Here is a 27,772-nt window from a genome sequence, read left to right as displayed (position 1 = left end):
TTCCCCAACATGCAGCAACCTGACGACATCGTCAGGTTGCTACATGTTTACTCGAAGAACGATAATGACGAATGACGAACGACCCGTGGGAACGCGCATCATCGTTATCGTTTTCATGTTAAAAATGGCCGATAAAGTGGACAACTGAATGATAACGATATCGTTCAATCGCCCACTTTAATCGCCCAGTGTGTACGCACCTTAAGATCCTTATTATCGTATTACTATTATAATGGTAATTTACATGTGCAAATCTATATCTACCTGTTTGATTGCTGTCATTTACGCTGCAGGGCTGTAAATCAAAATACTCTTTAAATTTACACTTTCAAGTAACAAGTGCTGTCAGTGTAATCATGTGTTCACCAAAGCAGCATGTACTGTGCATAGCTGCAGTGACCAAGTTTTCAGGTTACCTGACAAAAGTAGTTTAATAGCAGCACACTGTGCTGTCTGCTGGGAACACGGTCATGTACAATAAAGTTGCGTCCGTTTGAATTGACATCAGAGAGTCAGAGACAAGATGGCGGCGTCCGTGCTGGGGTCAGTGTTGCGCGGTGCCCGGCAGGTTAGTGGGAGGACCGGGCAGCAGGGATAGAAGTAGGGATCTCGGCGGACCTGAGTTAGTTGGCAGAGCTGCAAGACCGCAGGTCACTCATCTCTAGGTTGTAAAACCCAATCAGCCAGCTCTCCAAGCCTCCATACACTATGCTTGGTCTTAACGGTAGATCCCCTATTAGCTCTTACATGTCTCCTAGTGCTCACCCTTTATACGTTAGGACCCTAGATAAGGGGAGAGATATAGTGCAAACGTTGTTAAGGGCAACTTATTCACTTTATCTCTCTCGAAGGACTAATACATCTCCCCAAATTATGTGGTGTCCCTGCCCTGTGGCAACGGAGTGTCAGAACCTGTGGTGCCCGGATTGTGCCCCCTGCCCCAGTAACCAGCAAATTATCAGTGTCATTCTTTGGTCATGTGAAATGTTATCAAGTCTAGATGGATATTGTTGGGTTGACTGTTATTACTATAATTCTTTGTATAGTGCCAACGGTGAGATAGGCAAATGGTTATAGCGCAGAGAGGGGTTTGGTGTATTAAAAAAAAAAAAAGCAAAATGTAAACCTAAAAAGTGGTATGCTTCTGTATGTAGGGAGCACTCTCCATTTATTCCCTAGTGTCCATTATAGCATCCTGCGTCTGTCACTCACAACCCGTGCAGTTCCTCTTTCCTGCATGGGGTGTCGCTCTCTGCTCTGGCGCTTCTAGCACACTCAGCTGATGCAACAAACTGCTGAGCAGAGTGTGCTAGAGTAGGGATGGACATCGAAGCGGGCATCTGACATAAAATCATGCGATACTGTAACCATTGCAATGGTTATAGTACCGGTTGGAAGGGGGGCAGGGCCTGTGGGAAATGGGGTGGAGTCTCACAGCACTCTAGCCCACGTCACTGTGGGTGCGTGCCCTGCACTCTCCGTTATGCTGGGCTGCCCCCAAGCTCCCCCTATAAAGAGAATAGATGCCATGCCATGTCTTCTATTATCATGATTCTCCCTATTTTGATGCATACCCGCTGCTCTGCTATGCAAAACGGGTGTGCGCTCCCCCTCCTCAGCCAGTAATCAGATGGGCATCGGAAAGCTGCATCCGATGGCTGGCAACCATCAAATTTCCACTATTCGATGGAAAAAGTACATCAATTGAAGCGGAAACATCGATGGTTGCTAACCATCGGCTTCCGATGTCCATCCCTACACTAGAGTAGAGAAAGACACACCAGGCTGGAAAGATAAACTGCATGGGTTGTGACAGGTGCAGGGTGTTAGAATGAACACTATATTCCCTATAACCCATCTCTGTTTTTTGTCTCCTCATCTCAATATTTTTTTTTATATTTGTTTTCTGATTTATTTATTTTTGTCTGGAAGTCCAAAGTATAAATTAACGCAGGGCTCGACAAAACCTGGGGGCCAGGGCGCCATGGAGACCAGATTTGGCTGCAACCCTCGGGCCCTGTAGTGCAGACCGCGAGCGCGATCCATACTACAGAGTAACAAACAGATCTGTCAGCGGCGGCTGTATGTTTGTTACAGCAGCTGATGAGAGTCTATCAGACTCTCATTGGCTGCTGCGTCGTTCACGGAGTGAGCCGGCTGGAGCTCACTCATGAGCTCCACCTTCCGGCTCACCCCGCAGCAGGTTGGGAGAGACGTCACGTCATGACGTCTCTCCCATAGTGCAGAGCGGCCAGGAGGAGCGGACAGTGGCAGTCGTCGGTAGGAGCGGGGATGAGGTAAGTTGCGGGTTTGGGGTTTTTTTTAAGGGGCGCTGAATAGGGGGGATGGCCGCTACTGTAGGGACACTGCATAGGAGGGGGTGGCCGCTATCGGGGACACTATGGGGGGCTACTACTAGGGGAAATGCATAGTGGGGTCTACTACGGGGGTCACTGCATAGGGGGGACTACTACTGGGGGCATTGCATAGGGGAGAGCACTTCTGGGGGCACTGATTAAAGAGGCACTACATAAGGGAATAACTACTGGGGGCACTGCAGAGGGGGGATTATTACTGTGGGCACTGCAGAGGGGGGATTACTACTGGGGGCACTGCAGAGGGAGGATTACTACTGGGGGCACTGCAGAGGGAGGATTACTACTGGGGCACTGCAGAGGGGGGATTATTACTGGGGCACCCCGTTAGTGGTATGGCCATGGGGGTTGGTTCTCAGGGGTGTAGGTGCTCAGTAATGCTTCCCGGGGGGAAGGGGTGGGGGGGGTCTGGCTCCTACACTTTCATCCTGGCTCCTAAGTTTTAGAAAAATTTGTCAAGCCCTGAATTAAGGACCCCCCCAAACACACACACACACACACTCTCTCCCTCGATCACTGGAATAAGGAAGAGGATGTGCAGCTCATATGCTTCACATGGTCTACATCAGGGGTGGGGAACCTTTTTTCTGCTGAGGGCCATTTTGATATATATATATATATATATATATATCATAATTTGCGGGCCCGGTGCAGACCACGCCCCCTCCGCGTGACATCACATGGGGCGGTGCCACAATAGCTGGTGACTGCAGCAATGCCCAGGATGCTTCGGGGAGCTGTTAGGACGCTTCAGACGGTCACACCGCTGCCCTAAGGACGTCCAGGCGGCACTGCTGCATAGATTTTGGTTGCAGGGTGCCTGTCGAGGTACCCTGCTAGCCAGTTGAGGTTAGCAGAAAAAAGCTACGAGGGCCAGACCAAATGATTCCACGGGCCTTATACGGCCCCCAGGCCTGAGGTTCCACATCCCTGGTGTACATTATAGGAAGCAAACTTGGTGGCAGGGAGCTGTCAAGGGGGTCTGAGAACTTTACTCCAGTCTTTGACATGCTAGATGATTCATACATACTGGGTAACGTTCTCTCCAACAGTTGTGACCAAGGAGATGTATCAAGAATTCTAAAAAGTGGAGAAGTTTTCCATAGCAATTAACAAGATTCTAGAATGTATTCGATAAATGCTAGCTAGAAGCTGATTGGTTGCTATGGGCAACTTCTCCACTTTTTTGAGGGGAAATCAATTGTTTTCGCCCACATTCCGGAGGCGCACGCATTTCTGCTCGCACCCTCCCGAGGTGGCGAGCAGATATAGGCGAAAACTTGGTTATGGGTGCATAAAATACTGTTTGGGTCAGCTTACCAGGACTTTAGGTGTATTTGGGGGCAACATGTGCAAAACTAAATGGGCGTCCAAAACAATTGAATATCGTCTTCCCAATCTCCCATCACTTTAGGTGGGAGATCGGGAGCTAAAAAACAATTGAATTCCCCCTTTATGAGGCTGGATACATTTGTCCTCAAGTAAGAAAAACTGTTGGGTTGAGAACACTTTTTGCTGTCTGTAACACCTGTGTGGCGGTAGTCTGGGAAAACTGGTACAGCAGTATTTAAGAAGTGAACAGATGTTAGGCCACTTGGGGGCACCCTGATTGTAGTAGGAGCTAGAAGTTACAGAATGTCAGAGTTGCCTCCTTCGCTGCCTAGAACAGTGCTTTAAGGAAATAACTCTTACAACCAAATGTTACACTCTGTTCATATGTGTTATTTACGGGTTTTGTATATTTTGTCGACATGAGTGTCAACATTGACTACGTCAACATTTATCATGTCGACTTCGCTGTAATGATTGTCGACAAAATATTCCTGGTGGTCTAGGGGTGACTTAGTTGGTTTTGCTGCTCCAGTGGTGTCTTCCGGGTATAGCTGACAGTGACTTCCAGCTGATTCTGCATCGGTACCAACGGTGAATATCGCAACCACCTAAATGTAACCCTCCACCTAGTGTCTAACCCTCCTCTGCCATAGCCTAGCCCTCAGTTGCTGCAGCCTAACCATATGCCTCCAGTTTGTGCAGAATATCAACATTGTGCACTTGTCAACAATCTGCAGATGCATTTCAACAATGCCGACATCATAACTGTCGATATTGAAAATGTCGATATAATGTAGGGATGGTCATCGGTGGTGTAACCATCGATGGTAAAATAGCACGTAACCATCAATGGTTACAAACTATTCACTGGATGACCATTGATGGTTTCACCAACCGATGGTCATCCCTGTCTTTTGACTGACTGCCCCGTAGGCCAATCAGAACATGGGGGCAAAAATATGTTCCGTATCTCGACACTTGGTAAAAAAAACCAAAAAAAAACACTTTTCTATCTGGTTCTCTCCATCGATGTAAAAACCATTTGACATTGGCCATAAACCATCGATGATTTTGAATCATTGATGGTCTTTGGCCATCCATAATAATGACTGCATCCCATTGGTTACTTATATAAAACAGACAGTGTGACTTCCAAGTCTCTGGCACACTAGTGCTTTTCTTAGATATTAATCAGCACTATTGCTCCAGTAGTTTGTCACAATGCCTGATCTGTGCAGGTGAAAACTGAATTTACTATTTGCCGATGCACAAATGTTGCATATGCTACTATAATAATAAAGGTTGCTGGATGGAGGTTTATAAAAGGCTATCTGTGTAGTATAATTCTTTACCCATGTTCCCTCTTATCAGGAAATCTGGGTGAGGGTTCATTAATTGTTTCTGTAAAAGTTATTGTTACTTTGACAGTAAATTCTGACATCAGACAATAACTCAATTGGAGGAATATGTGGTACACGTGCGCTTCTAAGGGTGTGTGTGTGGGAGAAAGGGAGGGGGAAAAAAGGGGTGGGGGAGGGGGATAGGAAGGGAGTGGAAATGTGGGGCTGTAGGGGAAATGGAAGTGTGGGTATGTGGCTGTTGTATAGATGTTTGTGGGTGTACGTGGGTGAATACAAATGAGGCAGACAATAAGTGTAGGATCCAACCTTTTATTGGGTAAGGCACAATGCTTCCCTAGGCAGTTCCGGTATATGGTGTGGGGATTAGCAGATAAGTATTGTGATCCTCGGTTGGGGAGTGGGTGTACCCTTTCAGGGGGCTCCTTTCCGGGCGGTCCTTACTCCTGCACATTCCCCTGCTGGACCTATGGTCTACAGTCTTACTGAACCGGGATGTGGGGTGTGAATAAAGTCCAGTACTTAGTGCAGTAGCGGCGTCCCACTCTGACTCTGGGATCTTTGTACCTACCGGTAGGTGTGGATTATCCTGTGGTTCTTTGCAGCTTTGGCTGTGATCCCAAGTGTTAGCCGGATGTTACGTGACACCTCCGCAAGCCCGCGGGGTGTCTGGCAGCCATGCGCCCGTCGACGTTCTTTGGTGGTGTGATGCAATGCGGAGAGTCAATGGGTGGTATTGGGCACAGTGATGAGGCTGGTGGGTGGGACCCAGGGTCTGCCTTGCAGCGTGGTGCTGGATCCTCTGCAGCCTTTCTTTGTGGTGTGGTAATGAGTACAATGGTCAGAGTTTTGGTGGGGGGTGCTGATTCTCCAACGTGTTTCGGCACTGGTGCCTTCTTCAAGGAGGATCCAGCACCGCGCCGCAAGGCAGACCCTGGGTCCCCCCCACCAGCCTCACCACTGTGCCCAATACCACCCATTGACTCCACGGGACCGTGGATCAACCCCACCACACGGCTGTCCGCATCGCATCACACCACCAAAGAACGTCGACGGGCGCACGGCTGCCAGACACCCCGCGGGCTCGCGGAGGTGTCACGTAACATCCGGCTAACACTTGGGATCACAGCCAAAGCTGCAAAGAACCACAGGATAATCCACACCTACCGATAGGTACAAAGATCCCAGTGACAGAGCGGGACGCTGCTACTGCACTAAGTACTGGACTTTATTCACACCCCACATCCCGGCTCAGTAAGACTGTAGACCAAAGGTCCTGCAGGGGAACGTGCAGGAGTAAGAGCCCCCTGAAAGGGTACACCCACTCCCCAACCGAGGATCACAATACTTATCTGCTAATCCCCACACCATATACCGGAACTGCCTAGGGAAGCATTGTGCCTTACCCAATAAAAGGTTGGATCCTACACTTATTGTCTGCCTCATTTGTATTCACCCACGTACACCCACAAACATTATCTATACAATAGCCACATACCCACACTTCCATTTCCCCTACCTATCCCACATTTCCACTCCCTTCCTATCCCACAACCCCCCCTTTTTTCCCGATCCCTTTCTCCCACACACACACCCTTAGGAGCGCACATGTACCACATATTCCTCCGTTTGAACCAACAGGCACAGGTACTCCTGTTTTCACGCTGCTGCACCTACCATTTCCTCATCCCTCATCCCAACTCCCTTCCAGTCCCCCCACCCTAACCCCACCACCACACCACAATTGTGAAGCGCAGTCCGCCACCCTAATTTATTTCAATAACTCAATTGTTCTACATCACACAGTACAAGCCATGCCATAATTGTGTATTTAGAGAAGCCAGCAGTGTGAATAGTTATATAGTGATATTATTAAACCCTTGTAAATATACATAACCACACGTACGTACTATTTGTGCATATTAACTTATTGTGGTTTTTTAATTCTCCTTGTAGTTGTTTACTTTGCCTCCAATGACGTGCTCCAATCAAGTGAGAGGTTATTATGCAGACTGGCGAATGTGGCGGGATGTGAAGAGGAGGAAGATGGCTTATGAATATGCAGATGAAAGGCTAAGGATCAATGCACTGCGGAAAAACAATATACTTCCTAAGGAACTTCAGGTATTTCTGTCTTGTTTGAGAGGACACTTGTCCCTTTATTGGCATCAGCCCATCATCTAACTTGTACTTTCTCCACTAGGGGTTATTTTAATAAATATTATATAATAAGCAAGAAAGCATGTCTGTCTGTTTGTCCTTTATGCACGGCCAGAGTTTTAGACCTAGCTCCACCAAATTTGCAAGGGGTGGTGTAGTTTGACCAGGATTAGGTTTTTACCTAGGTTTGAACGTCATCGGGGGCCACACACTGTCACGCAATCCCTAAAAATGGGGACACTCTAAAAATTACACAGGTACCGGGACTGCCAAAAACCTGTGTGAAAGCTACAAAAGTATCCTTTTAATCTCAGTCTAAACAAGTGTCAAATTTTATGACTCATGCAAGTTCAGTACCCCTTATACACATTATGCCACAGAGTAGTAGTGCTCCATATAACACATTATGCCACACAGTAATGCCCCTTACACATTGTCCCCTCCAGCAACTCACCTCCCCATGTCCCTCCAGCAGCCTCTCACCTCCCCCTGTGTGCCATCAGCAGCCACCAGGTGTGGATTTGGTGCCGGGACGCCAGCTAATTACATCTGGCGCAGCGGCAGATGTGGACAGACAGCACGGCGCAATTTGAATTCTGGCGCCGGTCGCGAGCCAGTCGGAGCTCATGGACCAGCAGTCAAGCAGGAGCCACCACTGCTGATTGGCTGCAGGTCCGCGAGCTGTGATTGCCTGGCGACCAGCGGCGCTGTCTCTCCATGTCTGCCTGCTGGTGTGCCAGCTGTAATCAGCTAGCGGCCTGGCACCAAATCAGCACCGCTGACATCCGGGCACCCCTCAGTGGCCCTGACTGGACCGGCACACCCTGCGTTCTTGACTAGGTGCAGGGGGAGCGGTGGGCCACAGAGGCAACTCTGGTACCTTTGCAGCTGCACCCTTTGCACCCATGGTAGTTATGCCACTGTTTGCATGCATGTTAGCAAACAGTGGGGTCCTTTTCAGGATCAATAGAATTGGGTTATAGGCGAGGACAAGGCGAGGATCACATCACCAAGATTAAATGAAATAACCAGTTACAGTCATTACATATAAATGCATACATTACAATAACTTAAAGCAGTTTTTTGTTTTTTTTAAATGCAAACAATAAAGTCTGCTTTTATTGATTGTTATGGAAATGGCTGAATAGAAACAGCAATCCGGAAATGTTCATCTGATGAAATCACCAGTGTCCGGAACCATTTATGTGTCCAGGGTTTGGTCTTTTTTCCTCAAAATCCTCCTTTTTGCAGAGGACGCCACTCGCCTCACCCATGTGAGTGCAGATGTCAGCACAGATTTCTTCTTTTGCTGCTTTCCAGGCCTAATGCCCACATTACACAAGTCTTGTAGCACTTGTATAAAGTAATGGGGGTCGGTGTTAATCTGCATCATTTTGGCACTGGTGCAGTCTACGATGGTCAGGCAGCGCTTCCAGAAGGCCCCTCTGTCGGTCTCTACGAGGAAAGGCCACAGTGGGTATGATGTCTCAGCGCCCATGTATGAGTAGGCCAAGTAGAGGCAGGTGAGGAAGGTGGCTTGTAGCTCATCCTCACTGTCCAGGTGGTCACCAATGGCCTCTCTGCAGATCATATACACAAACACTACATTGGCTGGAGTAATGAAGCTGTGGTCTTGGAAGTGTGGCAGAACCCAGGAGTCAACAATATGGAACCACTGAGTGACTTTCTCTGGGTTCAGGTATCTCAGGTTGGGACACCGCCTGCAGACATACTCTCCCAGGAACTGCAGGAGCTCTCTGGTGGATGCCTGCACTATAACCGGGTCTTGATGTGATATGCAGGAGGAACGGACGCTGGCCTGTCTCTGTACTGCCCCCTGCTGGTGCTGCTCTGGTCCATTGCTGGCTCCAGGGTTTGGTGAAATTTCCTTGGCATTCTTCTCATCCAAGGTTTCAGGAGCTGGGGACACAGATAGCACATTTTGGTTCATTCCTGGCCTAATGCCTACATTACACAGGTCTTGTAGCACCTGTGTAAAGTAATGGGTGTCATTGTTGATCTGCATCATTTTGGCACTGGTGCAGTCTGCGATGGTCAGGCAGCGCTGCCAGAAGGCCCCTTTGTCAGAGTCTATGAGGAAGGGCCTTAGTGGGTATGATGTCTCAGTGCCAACGTATGAGTAGGCTAAGTAGAGGCAGGTGAGGAAGGTGGCTTGCAGTTGATTCTCAATGTCCAGGTGATCACCAATGGCCTCTCTGCAGATCATATACACAAACACCACGTTGGCTGGAGTGATGAAGCTGTGTTCTTGGCCGCACTGCAGAAGCCAGAAGTCAGCATCTCGGAACCACTGAGTGACTTTCTCTGGGTTCAGATCTCTCAGGTTGGGACACCGTCTGCAGACATACTCTCCCAGGAACTGCAGGAGCTGACTGGTGGATGTCTGCACTGTAACTGGGTCTGAATGTGCTGCGCAGGGAGAGCTGATGCTGGACTGTCTCTGTACTGCCCCCTGCTGGTGCTGCTCTGGTCCATTGCTGGCTCCAGGGTTTTGGAAAACTTCCTTGGCATTCTTCTCATCCAAGGATCCAGAAGCTGGGGACACAGATAGCACCTTCCCAGCCTGTGATGTGTGGGAGGTCAGTGCAGGGCCCGGGGACTGTGAGGTGCTTCCAGCCGTGTACATGGGCTCTGATGAGCACTTCTCCATACTCAGGGTGAGATCAGGAGCATCTTCCTACCAATCAATAGCGAGCATCAGAAAAAGTAACTCACAGCTCAGCATGTCCCAGGCGGCGTGTAAGTGCAGATGTGTACCGCAGAGCCGGGTGATGCACACTGCAGAGCGGGCACGTTGTCTAGCAGCCTATAATTGGGGAACTTGTCTGAAGCCCTGTCTGCTCTCCAAGGATTGCAGTAACAGGGTGACTCCTAGTGTAACCAGCGGATTATATAGCCAGTGACATGTCATAGAACACATGCGTGTCACAATGGGCCACTGACACACTGACTATAGCTGCTGTATGTGCCCCTGGTGTCAGCTCAGGGAAACCCCAATGACCTAAGCTATGGGTTTGATGAAACTTTGTCCCACCCCTTCCCTATAAACAATACACTGGTAAAAATATATATAACCAATAGTTGCAGAGTGTAGATGTATTTTATTTATAGGATGAGAAGAAGGTTTTGTGTAAAGACAAAACCATTTATAATTCAGTTAAACAGAATTCAGTTTCTAACTTAAGTGTATATATATATTACCCCCCTGTGTGTATTGGCTAGATGACCCTTCTAGAGATTATGCTTTAGGTGCTCTACAACTTACATTATAAAACACTTTAGAAGAACTGTACCTTGGTTATATTATACTGTACTATTTAGGCTAAGTAATGCTGTAAGATAAATGTTAAACATATATTACCATTGTGCTATTCCCTCACTACAGTATCATGCCAATGTCCTTACATATGTACAGTAGCTTCCCCTCCCCAGGGGAGGAAATGGAGTAATATACTGTTCCTGACTTCCCTGTTTAGGTGCTATACAATGTTACCCTAACGCTCAGTCATACAACACAATCATACACATACACACACTGTTACATATTTATAATTGTTTTCAATAACCACCAAAAGTGAATAACTATTATCTCAACAACTGAGTAATGATGCTTTAGGGGTCTATGTACTAAGTCTTGGAGAGAGATAAAGTGGATGGAGCTAAAGTACCAACCAATCTGCTACTAACTGTCATTTTTCAAATACAGGGCCAAATGTAATAGAGTGTCAGTTTTGGTAAATTGTGAGTTTGGAGCTAAACTCAATTTTTCACAACTCTCCAATGTAATAGGATGTCTGTTCACTAAAACTCGCATTTTTCAGAGTTACTATAAATCCCCATTCTCAAACTCGCATCCAGATGTTTTCACATTGAAAACAATCAACTCGCCCAATGTAATAGGGTGTCTGTTTCTACTTCAGGGTCCATAGGGGGTCCACAGGGTTGACCTTGGGGGTATAGCTGGATCTGGATCCACGGGCACCACGCAGTTAAAGCTTTGCTGCTCCCAGGATGCACTTGGGTCCGTCCTCCTCTATACCCCGCCCCCGAGCCACAGCACCTCAGTTTTAGTTGGTGCCCGGCCGGAGTCGGGTCACCCTGCGCAGAAGAAGGGTCACCCTGCGCAGAAGAAGATTTTATTATTTTATTTTTACTATCTTCAGAGCAGCAGCATCAGACTGTCCATCTGGACGTCCACGCTGCCGCTCCAACAGCCCCGCTGGCGCTGCGACGCCGGTACTTATCCGGGGATCGCAGCGGGACCCCGGAGTCAGTACTAGCGTGGCTCCGGGACCTCCCAAGGACTGCTGCCGGACTCAAGGGGCCAGGTAAGCCGCATGCAGCGCTTCGCTGCGCGCGGGGATAATGCAGTCTTGTAGCCGCCGGTCTCTGGGGACAGACCGGCGGCGCTAGTAGCGGCGGCGGGCTCCCCCACTATGTGGAATACCCCGCGTGTCTGCTGACCTCCAGGGTGTAAGACCGGCGGGGAACCGGCTTCCCTGGGGGTTTCATACTAGCAGGGGAGGCAGCCTTCCCTGCTTCAGTGCTCCTCCCCTCAGCAAAGCGCGCCTTCTCTCAAGCGTGCTGGCGTCGCTGGGCTGTTATCTCCTGGCCACTCCTCCTCTGTGCTCTCCGGCGGCCATCTTCAGGCAGCATCGCAGAGCTCCCAGGCAGGCTTACAGTGGACCAGTCCCCCTGCGTACCTCTCCCCTGATCAGGACGGTGTTCGCAGCGCTATAGCCCTCCCAGACACTGAATCTGGGAGGTTGATTGTAGCGGAAGGTGCAGTGAGTAATACTTCTCTGCATGGTATGTGACTTTTGCTAGTGCTGCTGTCTGTGCTTTTTTTCTACTTACTGTCAGCTTTTTACCTATCCCTTTCCTTCTCCTACGACCCGCAGGTGCGTGGGGGAGGGGTGTTCTTTCTGTGTAACCTCACTTATATAAATCTACGTATTTGTGAGGTCCGTCACATACTGCGGTGTGCTCCTCAGTACCATATTGTGGGCTGTTTGGGTTGCATACTTGGGAGTGCGTGGGTGTTATACTCCTTACCACGTTTCGGTGAGACACTTTTATTGCAAAAAAGTTTGTGTCATGTCTGAGGAGAATGAGCACTCTGTGGCTCCTGTGTTGTTTTCCTGCCGACGCTGTTCGGCAGGGGTTGACGGGGCAGATTTGTCTCAGGACGGTCTGTGCAGGCGGTGCCAGTTGGTACCTGGACCCTCTAAACCCCCGGTGGCGCAGGATCCTCCCTGGGCGATGTTTACGCAAGTGCTGGCATCAATCGCGGACCGACTTGCGGTCCCGACTGCGGCCCCTTCTAGGGCGTTGCCCCAGCCTACCATCCCCCGTTCCCCGGGTGTGACTCGTCTGGTGCAGTCTCCTCCCGGGTCTCAGACTGTGGGTCCTTATGCGGGTTTGCCGGTATACGTGCAATCCCCCACGGTGCCGCAGCAGTCGATGGTACCTTTTCAGGGGTATCCTCGGGCAGTACCCCCACCTTGGGTGGACGTCCTTTCCAGCTCTGTTCAGAGTCTGGCGGCTTCGTCATCGGCTTTTCAAAATATGTTGCACAGTGATTTGCCCCCACGGGCGTCCAAGCGTTCCGTTCCGGCTTCACTGGCGGCTCAGTTCACGGACACGGACGTGTCTTCAGATGCCGGGGCCCAGGAGGTGGAGGCTAAGTCTTCCATTAATGTGCCGGCATTGGTTAGGGCGGTGCGGGCCATCCTTTACATTGAGGAGGATGTGCCCGCCCCCAGGTCAAAATACCCAAATTTTAAAAAGGCCAAGGTAGCTTCGACGGTTTTTCCCCTGTCCGATCAATTGACGGATCATATGGCAGGGGCCTGGCAGTTGCCCAGCAAGAGGTTCCAACCGCAGAAGCGGTTGGCTTCGAACTATCCGTTTCCGGAGGCTCATTGCAGGAAGTGGGAAACTCCTCCAGCGGTGGATTCCCACGTTACCCGCTTAATTAAAAGCGCTACGCTGCCTTTGCCGTCGATCTCCTCCCTGAAAGATCCCACGGACAGGAAGGTGGAGACTTGTTTGAAGTCTATCTACTCTCTCTCGGGGGCGGTGGCCCGTCCGTCCATGGCCATCTCTTGGGTGGCTAAGGCCATCGAGAGCTGGGCCAATGCTTTGGAGGATACCTTTCCGGAAGATGCTCCGGAGATCCAGAGAGCGTTGATAGGTCAAATGAGTGATGCGGCTTCCTACATTGGGGAAGCATCGTTAGATGCAAGCCTGCTAACCTCTCGGGTGTCGGCTGCAGCTGTGTCGGCGCGTCGGTCCTTGTGGCTGAGGTCTTGGAGAGAGATAAAGTGGATGGAGCTAAAGTACCAACCAATCTGCTACTAACTGTCATTTTTCAAATACAGGGCCAAATGTAATAGAGTGTCAGTTTTGGTAAATTGTGAGTTTGGAGCTAAACTCAATTTTTCACAACTCTCCAATGTAATAGGATGTCTGTTCACTAAAACTCGCATTTTTCAGAGTTACTATAAATCCCCATTCTCAAACTCGCATCCAGATGTTTTCACATTGAAAACAATCAACTCGCCCAATGTAATAGGGTGTCTGTTTCTACTTCAGGGTCCATAGGGGGTCCACAGGGTTGACCTTGGGGGTATAGCTGGATCTGGATCCACGGGCACCACGCAGTTAAAGCTTTGCTGCTCCCAGGATGCACTTGGGTCCGTCCTCCTCTATACCCCGCCCCCGAGCCACAGCACCTCAGTTTTAGTTGGTGCCCGGCCGGAGTCGGGTCACCCTGCGCAGAAGAAGGGTCACCCTGCGCAGAAGAAGATTTTATTATTTTATTTTTACTATCTTCAGAGCAGCAGCATCAGACTGTCCATCTGGACGTCCACGCTGCCGCTCCAACAGCCCCGCTGGCGCTGCGACGCCGGTACTTATCCGGGGATCGCAGCGGGACCCCGGAGTCAGTACTAGCGTGGCTCCGGGACCTCCCAAGGACTGCTGCCGGACTCAAGGGGCCAGGTAAGCCGCATGCAGCGCTTCGCTGCGCGCGGGGATAATGCAGTCTTGTAGCCGCCGGTCTCTGGGGACAGACCGGCGGCGCTAGTAGCGGCGGCGGGCTCCCCCACTATGTGGAATACCCCGCGTGTCTGCTGACCTCCAGGGTGTAAGACCGGCGGGGAACCGGCTTCCCTGGGGGTTTCATACTAGCAGGGGAGGCAGCCTTCCCTGCTTCAGTGCTCCTCCCCTCAGCAAAGCGCGCCTTCTCTCAAGCGTGCTGGCGTCGCTGGGCTGTTATCTCCTGGCCACTCCTCCTCTGTGCTCTCCGGCGGCCATCTTCAGGCAGCATCGCAGAGCTCCCAGGCAGGCTTACAGTGGACCAGTCCCCCTGCGTACCTCTCCCCTGATCAGGACGGTGTTCGCAGCGCTATAGCCCTCCCAGACACTGAATCTGGGAGGTTGATTGTAGCGGAAGGTGCAGTGAGTAATACTTCTCTGCATGGTATGTGACTTTTGCTAGTGCTGCTGTCTGTGCTTTTTTTCTACTTACTGTCAGCTTTTTACCTATCCCTTTCCTTCTCCTACGACCCGCAGGTGCGTGGGGGAGGGGTGTTCTTTCTGTGTAACCTCACTTATATAAATCTACGTATTTGTGAGGTCCGTCACATACTGCGGTGTGCTCCTCAGTACCATATTGTGGGCTGTTTGGGTTGCATACTTGGGAGTGCGTGGGTGTTATACTCCTTACCACGTTTCGGTGAGACACTTTTATTGCAAAAAAGTTTGTGTCATGTCTGAGGAGAATGAGCACTCTGTGGCTCCTGTGTTGTTTTCCTGCCGACGCTGTTCGGCAGGGGTTGACGGGGCAGATTTGTCTCAGGACGGTCTGTGCAGGCGGTGCCAGTTGGTACCTGGACCCTCTAAACCCCCGGTGGCGCAGGATCCTCCCTGGGCGATGTTTACGCAAGTGCTGGCATCAATCGCGGACCGACTTGCGGTCCCGACTGCGGCCCCTTCTAGGGCGTTGCCCCAGCCTACCATCCCCCGTTCCCCGGGTGTGACTCGTCTGGTGCAGTCTCCTCCCGGGTCTCAGACTGTGGGTCCTTATGCGGGTTTGCCGGTATACGTGCAATCCCCCACGGTGCCGCAGCAGTCGATGGTACCTTTTCAGGGGTATCCTCGGGCAGTACCCCCACCTTGGGTGGACGTCCTTTCCAGCTCTGTTCAGAGTCTGGCGGCTTCGTCATCGGCTTTTCAAAATATGTTGCACAGTGATTTGCCCCCACGGGCGTCCAAGCGTTCCGTTCCGGCTTCACTGGCGGCTCAGTTCACGGACACGGACGTGTCTTCAGATGCCGGGGCCCAGGAGGTGGAGGCTAAGTCTTCCATTAATGTGCCGGCATTGGTTAGGGCGGTGCGGGCCATCCTTTACATTGAGGAGGATGTGCCCGCCCCCAGGTCAAAATACCCAAATTTTAAAAAGGCCAAGGTAGCTTCGACGGTTTTTCCCCTGTCCGATCAATTGACGGATCATATGGCAGGGGCCTGGCAGTTGCCCAGCAAGAGGTTCCAACCGCAGAAGCGGTTGGCTTCGAACTATCCGTTTCCGGAGGCTCATTGCAGGAAGTGGGAAACTCCTCCAGCGGTGGATTCCCACGTTACCCGCTTAATTAAAAGCGCTACGCTGCCTTTGCCGTCGATCTCCTCCCTGAAAGATCCCACGGACAGGAAGGTGGAGACTTGTTTGAAGTCTATCTACTCTCTCTCGGGGGCGGTGGCCCGTCCGTCCATGGCCATCTCTTGGGTGGCTAAGGCCATCGAGAGCTGGGCCAATGCTTTGGAGGATACCTTTCCGGAAGATGCTCCGGAGATCCAGAGAGCGTTGATAGGTCAAATGAGTGATGCGGCTTCCTACATTGGGGAAGCATCGTTAGATGCAAGCCTGCTAACCTCTCGGGTGTCGGCTGCAGCTGTGTCGGCGCGTCGGTCCTTGTGGCTGAGGTCTTGGAGAGAGATAAAGTGGATGGAGCTAAAGTACCAACCAATCTGCTACTAACTGTCATTTTTCAAATACAGGGCCAAATGTAATAGAGTGTCAGTTTTGGTAAATTGTGAGTTTGGAGCTAAACTCAATTTTTCACAACTCTCCAATGTAATAGGATGTCTGTTCACTAAAACTCGCATTTTTCAGAGTTACTATAAATCCCCATTCTCAAACTCGCATCCAGATGTTTTCACATTGAAAACAATCAACTCGCCCAATGTAATAGGGTGTCTGTTTCTACTTCAGGGTCCATAGGGGGTCCACAGGGTTGACCTTGGGGGTATAGCTGGATCTGGATCCACGGGCACCACGCAGTTAAAGCTTTGCTGCTCCCAGGATGCACTTGGGTCCGTCCTCCTCTATACCCCGCCCCCGAGCCACAGCACCTCAGTTTTAGTTGGTGCCCGGCCGGAGTCGGGTCACCCTGCGCAGAAGAAGGGTCACCCTGCGCAGAAGAAGATTTTATTATTTTATTTTTACTATCTTCAGAGCAGCAGCATCAGACTGTCCATCTGGACGTCCACGCTGCCGCTCCAACAGCCCCGCTGGCGCTGCGACGCCGGTACTTATCCGGGGATCGCAGCGGGACCCCGGAGTCAGTACTAGCGTGGCTCCGGGACCTCCCAAGGACTGCTGCCGGACTCAAGGGGCCAGGTAAGCCGCATGCAGCGCTTCGCTGCGCGCGGGGATAATGCAGTCTTGTAGCCGCCGGTCTCTGGGGACAGACCGGCGGCGCTAGTAGCGGCGGCGGGCTCCCCCACTATGTGGAATACCCCGCGTGTCTGCTGACCTCCAGGGTGTAAGACCGGCGGGGAACCGGCTTCCCTGGGGGTTTCATACTAGCAGGGGAGGCAGCCTTCCCTGCTTCAGTGCTCCTCCCCTCAGCAAAGCGCGCCTTCTCTCAAGCGTGCTGGCGTCGCTGGGCTGTTATCTCCTGGCCACTCCTCCTCTGTGCTCTCCGGCGGCCATCTTCAGGCAGCATCGCAGAGCTCCCAGGCAGGCTTACAGTGGACCAGTCCCCCTGCGTACCTCTCCCCTGATCAGGACGGTGTTCGCAGCGCTATAGCCCTCCCAGACACTGAATCTGGGAGGTTGATTGTAGCGGAAGGTGCAGTGAGTAATACTTCTCTGCATGGTATGTGACTTTTGCTAGTGCTGCTGTCTGTGCTTTTTTTCTACTTACTGTCAGCTTTTTACCTATCCCTTTCCTTCTCCTACGACCCGCAGGTGCGTGGGGGAGGGGTGTTCTTTCTGTGTAACCTCACTTATATAAATCTACGTATTTGTGAGGTCCGTCACATACTGCGGTGTGCTCCTCAGTACCATATTGTGGGCTGTTTGGGTTGCATACTTGGGAGTGCGTGGGTGTTATACTCCTTACCACGTTTCGGTGAGACACTTTTATTGCAAAAAAGTTTGTGTCATGTCTGAGGAGAATGAGCACTCTGTGGCTCCTGTGTTGTTTTCCTGCCGACGCTGTTCGGCAGGGGTTGACGGGGCAGATTTGTCTCAGGACGGTCTGTGCAGGCGGTGCCAGTTGGTACCTGGACCCTCTAAACCCCCGGTGGCGCAGGATCCTCCCTGGGCGATGTTTACGCAAGTGCTGGCATCAATCGCGGACCGACTTGCGGTCCCGACTGCGGCCCCTTCTAGGGCGTTGCCCCAGCCTACCATCCCCCGTTCCCCGGGTGTGACTCGTCTGGTGCAGTCTCCTCCCGGGTCTCAGACTGTGGGTCCTTATGCGGGTTTGCCGGTATACGTGCAATCCCCCACGGTGCCGCAGCAGTCGATGGTACCTTTTCAGGGGTATCCTCGGGCAGTACCCCCACCTTGGGTGGACGTCCTTTCCAGCTCTGTTCAGAGTCTGGCGGCTTCGTCATCGGCTTTTCAAAATATGTTGCACAGTGATTTGCCCCCACGGGCGTCCAAGCGTTCCGTTCCGGCTTCACTGGCGGCTCAGTTCACGGACACGGACGTGTCTTCAGATGCCGGGGCCCAGGAGGTGGAGGCTAAGTCTTCCATTAATGTGCCGGCATTGGTTAGGGCGGTGCGGGCCATCCTTTACATTGAGGAGGATGTGCCCGCCCCCAGGTCAAAATACCCAAATTTTAAAAAGGCCAAGGTAGCTTCGACGGTTTTTCCCCTGTCCGATCAATTGACGGATCATATGGCAGGGGCCTGGCAGTTGCCCAGCAAGAGGTTCCAACCGCAGAAGCGGTTGGCTTCGAACTATCCGTTTCCGGAGGCTCATTGCAGGAAGTGGGAAACTCCTCCAGCGGTGGATTCCCACGTTACCCGCTTAATTAAAAGCGCTACGCTGCCTTTGCCGTCGATCTCCTCCCTGAAAGATCCCACGGACAGGAAGGTGGAGACTTGTTTGAAGTCTATCTACTCTCTCTCGGGGGCGGTGGCCCGTCCGTCCATGGCCATCTCTTGGGTGGCTAAGGCCATCGAGAGCTGGGCCAATGCTTTGGAGGATACCTTTCCGGAAGATGCTCCGGAGATCCAGAGAGCGTTGATAGGTCAAATGAGTGATGCGGCTTCCTACATTGGGGAAGCATCGTTAGATGCAAGCCTGCTAACCTCTCGGGTGTCGGCTGCAGCTGTGTCGGCGCGTCGGTCCTTGTGGCTGAGGTCTTGGAGAGCTGACGCTGACTCCAAAAAGGGGCTGGAGGCCTTACCTTTTAATGGGGAGTTGCTTTTTGGTCCAGACTTGGACAAAATTGTGGACACTCTGGCTAAGTCTAAATCAGCCTTCCTCCCTTCGGCTTCTGCTCCTACCAAGGCACGGAGCTCTGCTTTTCGGTCCTTTCGGGTTCAGGGCAAGGCCAAAGGTCAGTCCTTCCCGAGGCAGTCGACGACCAAGGCCGCTTCTAAGCCCAAGAAGCAGGCCTGGAGTGCCAGGCGCCCTTCTTCCAAGCAGGAAGATAAACCTTCTGCCTGATGGGATGGGCCTCCCTCTCGGGGACCCCAGAGTGGGAGGCCGACTTCTTCTATTTGCCCAGTGCTGGCATAATACCACCACGAATGCCTGGGTTCGAGAAGTGGTCTTCCAGGGGTACGCCCTGTCTTTTCGGTACCGTCCGCCCCACCAGTTTTTCTGCACGAGTCCTTCTCAGGATACGACCAAGTCCTTACAGATTCAGGAAGCTATAGAGTCCTTGCTGACAGCAGGGGTCATTGTTCCCGTTCCTCAATTACGACGAGGGACGGGGTACTATTCTTCTCTGTTTCTGGTGCGGAAACCCAATGGTTCTCATCGCCCTATCCTCAACTTGAAGTCTCTGAACAAATTCCTCAGAGTTCCCAAGTTCAGGATGGAAACGTTACGTTCCATCATTCTGGCGATGGAACCGGGGGATTACATGGTGTCCCTGGATATCCAGGACGCCTACCTCCATGTTCCGATAGCACCTTCACACCAGCGGTATCTGAGGTTCGCTATACTTCAACACCATTACCAGTTCCGGGCGCTACCCTTTGGTCTCTCCACGGCACCGAGGGTGTTCACGAAGATTATGGCGGTCATGGCCGCACATCTTCGGAACCAGAATGTACGGCTGCTACCGTATCTGGACGACCTCCTGTTGCTGGCGAGCTCCCCGGAGGTACTGCTTCAACATCTCCACTTGACGATCGCTTGCCTGCAAGCGCACGGGTGGCTGATAAATTGGAAAAAGTCCTCCCTGATTCCATCTCAGCGGATGGTTCATTTGGGAGCCCTGCTGGATTCTCGTCAGCAAAGGATCTTCCTGACCCCGGAGAAGGTCTCCTCCCTACAGCTGCGGATACGCAGTTGCCTGAGCAGTTGCCGCTTGTCGGTCCATTCGGCTATGAGAGTTCTGGGGTCCATGGTGTCGACATTCGACATGGTGGAATTTGCCCAGTTCCATTCCCGGCCCCTGCAGGGGCTGATTCTATCGGAATGGAACGGGTTACCTCACCGGATCCGCTCTCAGTTGCTGGTGTTGTCCCCGGAGGTTCGGCAGTCTTTGGCTTGGTGGCTTCAGACAGCTCATCTGGTCGAGGGGCGCCCCTTTTGGATCCCGGACTGGGTCCTGCTCACAACGGATGCCAGTCTTCGGGGTTGGGGGGCAGTGACCGGCTCGTTGTCACTTCAGGGTCGTGGTCTGCGGAAGAAGCTCTTCCCATCAACATTCTGGAACTGTGGGCAGTTTACCGGGCCCTGCAGTCGTCCGGTCCCGCTCTTCACGGAAGGGCGGTTCAGGTGCAGTCCGACAACGCCACCACGGTGGCGTATATCAACCACCAAGGAGGAACTCGCAGTCGGGCAGCGATGTCGGAGGTGTCTCGCATCCTTGCTTGGGCGGAGTGTCACATTCCAGCGATCTCGGCAGTCTTCATTCCCGGAGTCCTCAATTGGGAGGCGGACTTCCTCAGCCGTCACGACGTGCATCCCGGGGAATGGTCGCTTCACCCAGAGGTGTTTCAGCTACTTGTGGACAGGTGGGGGCTGCCGGAGCTGGACTTGATGGCCTCCCGTCACAATCACAAGTTGCCCGTTTACGGGTCAAGGACAAGAGACGCAGGCGCCAGTCTGGTAGACGCGCTGTCGGTGAAATGGACGTTTCACCTGGCGTATCTGTTTCCTCCGATATCCTTACTTCCTCGGGTTCTGCGGAAATTCAAGCAGGACGGCGGCACGCTCGTGCTGGTAGCTTCGGCGTGGCCCAGACGTCCTTGGTACTCCGATCTGAGGTGTCTCTCCATCGACGCTCCGTACCTTCTTCCTCAGCGTCGGCACCTGTTGTCTCAAGGGCCCTGCCTTTACCCGGATCTGGGTCGGCTGTCTTTGACGGCGTGGCTCTTGAGACAGCCGTCTTGAGGTCTAGGGGTTTCTCCAGTTCGGTCATTGGTACCATGCTTAGGGCACGCAAGCCTGCCTCCGCACGGATTTACCACAGGGTGTGGCGCACTTACTTTCAGTGGTGTGAATCCAGAAACTATGATCCTCAGGTGTTCTGGGTTTCCAGAATCTTGGAGTTCCTTCAATCAGGTTTGGACCTCGGCTTACCCCTGGCCTCTCTGAAGGTTCATGTGTCTGCTTTGTCCGTGTGGTTTCAGCGACGGATTGCTACACTACCGGATGTTCACACCTTTTTCCAGGGTGTTCTCAGGATACAGCCTCCCTTCGTGCCTCCTGTGGCTCCTTGGGACTTGGCGGTGGTGCTACGGGTCTTGCAGGGTCCTCCTTTTGAGCCTCTTGAGTCGGTGGACTTCAAGTGGCTGACGTTCAAGACCGTTTTTCTCCTGGCAATTGCTTCTGCCAGGAGGGTGTCAGAGTTGGGGGCGCTTTCCTGTCGCCCCCCTTTTCTGATTTTTCACCAGGACAGAGCGGTGCTCCGCACTCGTCCTGAATTTTTGCCCAAAGTGGTCTCCAAGTTCCACATTAATCAGGAGCTTGTCGTGCCAGCTTTTCAGTCACCTGATCTTTCAGCTGGTGAGGCTTCCTTGGATGTAGTCCGGGCACTTAGAATCTATGTGGACCGGACTGCTTCGGTTAGGAAGTCGGATTCGTTGTTTGTCCTCTTTGGTTTTCACAAGAGGGGTTGGCCTGCCAACAAGCAAACGTTAGCCCGTTGGCTTCGTTCAGTTATTTGTGAGGCTTATGCACAGGAGGGTTTACCTGTGCCAGCCTCTGTTAAGGCTCATTCCACTCGTTCTGTGGGTCCCTCTTGGGCTGCTAGACGTGGCGCCTCCGCTGTTCAGCTGTGTAAGGCGGCCACTTGGTCTTCCATTCAAACGTTTTTGAGGTTCTATGCGTTTGACACCATCGCCTCTCAGGATGCATCCTTCGGGCGCCGGGTACTCCTTTCAGCACAGGAGCGTCCCCGCCCTTAGTTGAACTGCTTTGCGGCTACGATAATGCCCCACATGCTGGTATTTGTGGTTCTCCAAATACCAGCATGCGGGGGAGGCTTGCTGGTACTTGTGGTTCTACAACTAGAGACAATATGGAAACTAAAATTTTACACTATCAACCCGGCACCCACCGCCCTAGGGTGCCGGGGATAGCCCCAGGCTATCAGTCTAGGCCTGGGGTGCCCTGGAGAGAGGTACCCCTTTATTGGGGGGGTACCCAACTCCCCAGGGATCCCCGGCCTGGACTAACTAGCGGTCAGGGATAATGCTTGGCCGGGGAAACCGGTGAAAGGTTTTCCCTGGCTGCGGCATTATCCCCCCGCTAGAAAGAGTTTGGTGCTGGTTTTGCAATATTCAGGGGACCCCTACTCGTTTTGTCCCCTGATTTTCCAGAACCAGCTCAAAAAAGCCCTGTGCTGGTTCTTAACATACAGGGGCCCCCTACGCATTTTGGCCCCTGTATTTTTAGAACCAGAACAGGCTTTTGGGGAGGGGGTGCACGTCTTTTTTTTTTTTTAAATCACTCACAGAAGCCATCACAGATCCCACTGATCTGTGATGGCTTCTGTAAAACTCACACCTTTTAATACTAGTCGCATTAAAACGTGTCAGTTTACGTAGGGAAAAACTCGCCTAAACTCGCAAATGCAGTAGCCTCGAACTGAAAAGTTCGCAGGCTATTGAATTTGCGAGTTTCAGTACAAACTCGCACTTTTTAAAACTGACTACCTATTACATTTGGCCCACAGTCTGTAAAGTGACAGGAGATTATTGGTTGATACTATATCTGCATCCCCTTTATCTCCCTCCAAGGCTTAGTACATAGACCCTTTAGTATCTTACATCTACAGTAGTCTCAGTTGCAATAGATTTTTTTATAAATCTGTCAATGCTAGGTGGTATATTCCGGTGCAGCGGTCTCTGGTGTGCTTACTATTATGTAGTAATATGACCCAGGTCACTTGCATATAACAAAGGTGACATCCACAGTATCTATCCCTAGATGTAACATAGTGTTCACTCTAGCTTCGGTGGCAGGCAGGGCGCCAGAGCCAGAGGAGCGCACGCGTGAAAAGGGGGCGTGTCTATAAGACGTGTCCCCTTTTCGTCACACTTGGGGGCGTGCACGGCCCTTATGGACACATCAGGCAGCCCCCAAGTGCTGCAGACAGGAAGAATAGATGCCGGGCGTATGCGCCCGGCATCTATTCTCCGGCGTTGACCGGGTCACCGCACATTTCTCCACCCGCAGGACACTGCGACCCGCGGGTGAAGACGGCACCCGCAGGCTGTGAGGACGGGGCGCTTTTTACCCTCCTTCTGGGTGCTTTTTGCCCTCCAGAAGGAGGGCAGGGCGCCGCACCCCGCTAAAACAGCCTGGCGGGAACGCTATAACATCCCACCGGTATACAATCGGGAAGCCAGCTGCCTTAATACCGGCAGCCGGCTTCCCGACTGTCATGTCGAGGGATGAAATGCCGGGCGTCTAGATGTTGACGCCTGACATTTCCCCGACGCCGGGAGACCGGCGCCCGACATCTCGATCGAAGGGATGCCGGGCCCCGCGAGTGGACAGCCGCAGGGGGAAGGGTTAGGTTTAGGGCACCCGGGGGGGACTTAGGGTTAGGCACCCCCCCGGGGGACTTAGGTTAGGCAGTGGGGAAGGAGGGGATTAGGGTTAGGCACTTGGGGGGAGGTTAGGGTTAGGCACCCCTAAGGAGGGTTAGGTTAGTTAGTACTTACCTATCCACGATCGGGATTTCCAGCGCTGTCGGGCTTCCGCTGCCGCAAACTCTGCTGTTGTCGGCCAGGGGCTGCCGGGAATCGAACCGCCGGCCATGTGGCCAGCGGTATTTCATACCGATTCCCATCCCACCTCACAGTCTGTATAATAGGAGAGGAGGAGGCCACAAGGCACTCTCCCCTGGCTAGAGCATGTAGTCAAGAAGCTGGCGGTCGGCTTCCCGACTGTGGAATCTCGGCATGAGAGTAATGATGGGTGTCGAAATCCCGAAGCCTATCATTATCCACCCGCCGAAATCCCGAGACCCGGGATACCAAACAAAGGTAAGCCGGGCGTCGCGAGCGAACAGCCGCAGGGAGAGTTAGGTTTAGGGTTTCCAGGGGGACTTAGGGTTAGGCACACCTTTGGGAGGGTTAGGCACCCCCAGAGGGAGGTTAGTGCTAGGCAACCCCCCGGGAGGGTTAGGTTTAGGCTGCCGGGAGTGGGGGTGGTTAGGTTTAGGCACTCCTGGGGGGAGGTTAGGGTTAGGCACCCCTAAGGGAGGGTTGGGGGGGGGAGGGGGAGGGATAGCGTACTTACCTACCCTGTCGGGATCTGCGCTGTTCAGGCTGCCGGTGTCAGGATTCAACCGCCAGCCTCACGTCTGGCGGTCATTCATACCGATCCCCCCGGCTAGGTAAGGCATATCATTAGCCAGGTCCCTGAGGATTTGGGAAAGTCACTATGTAGTTGGTATTATATCAGATTTGTTATGGCCTCAATAAATCATCTGCTGATCTGATCACTAGTAGTGGGGTTCGTTATCTGTGCGGGATTCCAGCCTTAGGCGCCTCGTTGTTATGCTTTTCCCTTCTGTACAGTTCTGTACCCTTAACCTTTGGTATAGCCAAAAAATATTCTCCACCCTCTCTGGGTCCTCTTTAGGCATCCTCTCTCCCATCATACAACAACTGTTAGGCTCTCCTCAGAGCTACCTGTATGTTAGTCCCTATATGATAACCTGGCACTGCCAGTAATGGGGACTCTATAACCTTTACATATGTACTGATCAGCAGTGAGACTGGTGTACATTCATAGACTGGGTCCCAGCACGTGCCTCTCTCCTAGTGCCTCCCACAGAGCTCCCCCCCCCCCCCCCCCCCCTTGCCGTCGTTCGTCGCCAGTCAGCATTGGCCACTCGCCGCATGCACACATCGTCTAGTGTGTATGCTGCTTTAAGTCGCGTACACACTTGCCGATATTTGGAACGATAACCGTATCGTAATCGTTCACACGATCGGCCAGTGTGTATGCGAAAAACATTCGCTGGTCGTTTACGATATCCCCAGTCGGCTGTACAAGTAGCCCAATCTGGGGATATCGTGAGCGATGCCATGCTGCTGAACAGGGCCGGCAACAGAAATCACAGGGCCCGGTACTCGCACATTTTTAGGACCCCCTCCATTCCTGGGTCTCTCAGGTACGGGTCAGTCGCTTGAGAGTTTGCAGAAGGTTACAGGGAAAGAGTGACAGGGAGAGGGTAACAGGTAGGGGCAAAGGGTGACAAACAGAGGGTAATAGGGAGAAGCAGAGGTTGATGGGGAAAAGCAGTGGGTGACAGGGAAAGGGTGTGGGTGACTGTGGAGGGTGAGAGGCAGTTGGTGACGGTAGGGGCAGAGGGTAAGTGAGGCCTCTGTAGGAGAGTGTAAAGGGGGTTAATTGGGTTGGAAGAGTTTACTAGGACATGAAGGGAAAGTATCAGTGGGGGAAACAGAGGAGAGAGAGAATAAACAAATACAAAAAATAATAAGGAACTCACCTTACACCCAGTCCTTGTGCAGAGACGCTATCTACAGCAGGCATCTTCCCCTGGCCGGCACAGCAGGACAAAGCCAGAGCCCTATGAGAGATGGAGGAGACCAGGACCCGCATACCCTAGGAATACAGGCCAGACTCCTCTCATCTGCTTTTTGCGCCGGTAAGAGGAGGGGAGGAGTCTGAGTCGGATCACCTCCTCCTTCATTGCTACGGCCCGCAGCAATGTACAGTAATAAGTCAGTCTGACTCTTGACATTATTGCTGTCAATGCCGCTGCGGGCCCCGGGCTGCACCGCTGTACATTACACCACTGAGCCCGTACATGCCTGCAGCAGGTACAGCTGGGTTTGCCTCTAGGCCCCTCCAGGGTCCCTAGAATCTTGGGGCCTGGTATGGCTGTGCCCCTAGTCCCCCCACCTGTCGCCATGCCTGCTGCTGAATGCAGCATGTCCCCGCTCCCCCCCACATGGTGTAGTGTGTATGTGGAATTATTGGGATAAACTGAAGGAGACTGGTGTTGTCAGCAGCTGCACAATCTTGGCATAGCCACCTGAGTTTTAACCAGTGTTTACAAACTGTTTTAACGCAGTAATACCACATGGGTATTTTCATACAGTCGTCAGCTATTGTCAGAGGTTGTTATCTGATTGATATGTCTGTATGTAACCAAGCCGTACAAGTTTGTGAAATCCCTTGAAACATTCGTTTTGTCTTGCAGGAAGTGGCAGATAAGGAGATCGCTGCACTGCCCAGGGATAGTTGTCCGGTGAGGATCCGGAACCGTTGCGTTCTCACTTCCCGGCCGCGTGGTGTAAAGAGACGTTGGCGGTTGAGCCGAATAGTATTCCGCCATCTAGCAGACCACAGCCAAATGTCTGGCATTCAAAGGGCCATGTGGTAGAACTGTATTTCAATGCTTAAATATAAATGTCAAATGTTTTGTGTTCTTGTGGCTTACTGGCAATCTGACATGTTTCACAAGAATTAAAGGTTTTGTTTTTTGTTTTTTTAATTGCAGTGAATTGTTAAAAAAAAAAAAAAAAAAGCATAATAATGACAAAATTTTTAAGTTATCAATTCAAGTAATCAATTCTTTGATTCATTGTTTTCAATTTCTTTTAATTAGGGTTCAGCAGGATCCAGGTCCTTAAGTTACTGTGGCCTACTGCTGGCTAGTGTCTGTAATAATATTACCACTGAAGGTGCCAATGCAAGGCTACAATTAATAGGCAGGTCCTCAGAGATGATTACAGAGGCTCCCCAGAAGCCCCTTACAATTGTATGTACTAGATCCCCATTCAACTCAATAATGGGGAGATGTATAGAACCTTTGAGAGCGATACAGTGGAGAAGATGCCATAGCAACCAATCCGTTATCATTTATCTAGCTCAGTATATACAATGGTTGATTTAATGCTATAGGCAACTTCTCCCCTTTCATCTCTCTCAAAAGTATGATACTAGGGGGTCTAATTATCATTACATAATTATCACTAGTGACAATTATGTTTTAAACTCGCTGCGAATTTAAACAAGCTTTCGGAGGCATTCATCGTGCCTCACTGCCTAAAGTATCACTTCCAAAAAGCTGCTCTTTTTGCGGAGGCAGCTTTTCAGAAGTGAGAGGCATTACACCTTTTCCCCTACTGTGTCGATGATATTTGCTTGTCAGTGCCCCCCACAGACCGACACTGCAGCTAACTGCAGGACCCCCTGCTCAAGTGTTCCCTGCTGCTCTCTCACATCAGGATCCCCCCCCCTGCTCAGTGTACCCCGCTGCCCCCTCTTCTGTACTTCCTGACAGTGCCTCAGGCAGCCCGTCTTTGCGGCTGAATGCAGAAACCCTGCTGCCCACAGCTCTCTATGCTCTTATCCCTCAATGCAAAACTCCTGATCAGTGTCCCCCGCAGCTCTCTCTCACATACCTTTCTTCAGTGCTCCCTGTCAGTGTCCCCCACTGCCTGCAAACCTCTCTCCCATGCCTCTCTTCAGGACTCCCGGCCAGTGTCTCCCGCAGCCCTCTCTCCCATGCCTCTCTTCAGAACTCCCAGCCAGTGTCCCCCGCAGCCCTCTC

The 27,772-nt window shown here is 51.9% G+C and overlaps 2 protein-coding genes across 2 annotated transcripts; one reads left to right on the top strand and one right to left on the bottom strand.

Moving 5' to 3' along the window:
- The first annotated feature begins 465 nt into the window (after positions 1 to 465).
- Positions 466 to 26,710, top strand: MRPS14 (mitochondrial ribosomal protein S14). The gene is made up of 3 exons (XM_088461884.1): positions 466 to 568; positions 7,022 to 7,189; positions 26,417 to 26,710. Exons 1-3 carry the CDS (start codon positions 524 to 526, stop codon positions 26,597 to 26,599), a joined length of 396 nt encoding a protein of 131 aa, XP_088318010.1. The 5' UTR covers positions 466 to 523; the 3' UTR covers positions 26,600 to 26,710.
- Positions 8,427 to 9,896, bottom strand: LOC148453651 (uncharacterized). Its single transcript, XM_088461896.1, has one exon. The coding sequence runs from the start codon at positions 9,894 to 9,896 to the stop codon at positions 8,427 to 8,429; it is 1,470 nt and encodes a 489-aa protein (XP_088318022.1).
- Positions 26,711 to 27,772: the final 1,062 nt, after the last annotated feature.

The sequence above is a fragment of the Taudactylus pleione genome, unplaced genomic scaffold, assembly GCF_031769625.1.
Source record: "Taudactylus pleione unplaced genomic scaffold, aTauple2 ptg001123l, whole genome shotgun sequence".
Classification (NCBI taxonomy): domain Eukaryota; kingdom Metazoa; phylum Chordata; class Amphibia; order Anura; family Myobatrachidae; genus Taudactylus; species Taudactylus pleione.
The sequence above is the reverse complement of the archived record's forward strand: the minus strand, read 5'-3'. Positions and strand labels throughout refer to the sequence as shown.

Coding starts and splice junctions, on each gene's coding strand:
- MRPS14 (XM_088461884.1), top strand. CDS start 524: ATGGCGGCGTCCGTGCTGGGGTCAGTGTTGCGCGGTGCCCGGCAG. Junction 569..7,021: donor TGTTGCGCGGTGCCCGGCAG/GTTAGTGGGAGG, acceptor TTCTCCTTGTAG/TTGTTTACTTTGCCTCCAAT. Junction 7,190..26,416: donor TACTTCCTAAGGAACTTCAG/GTATTTCTGTCT, acceptor TTTGTCTTGCAG/GAAGTGGCAGATAAGGAGAT.
- LOC148453651 (XM_088461896.1), bottom strand. CDS start 9,896: ATGGAGAAGTGCTCATCAGAGCCCATGTACACGGCTGGAAGCACCTCA.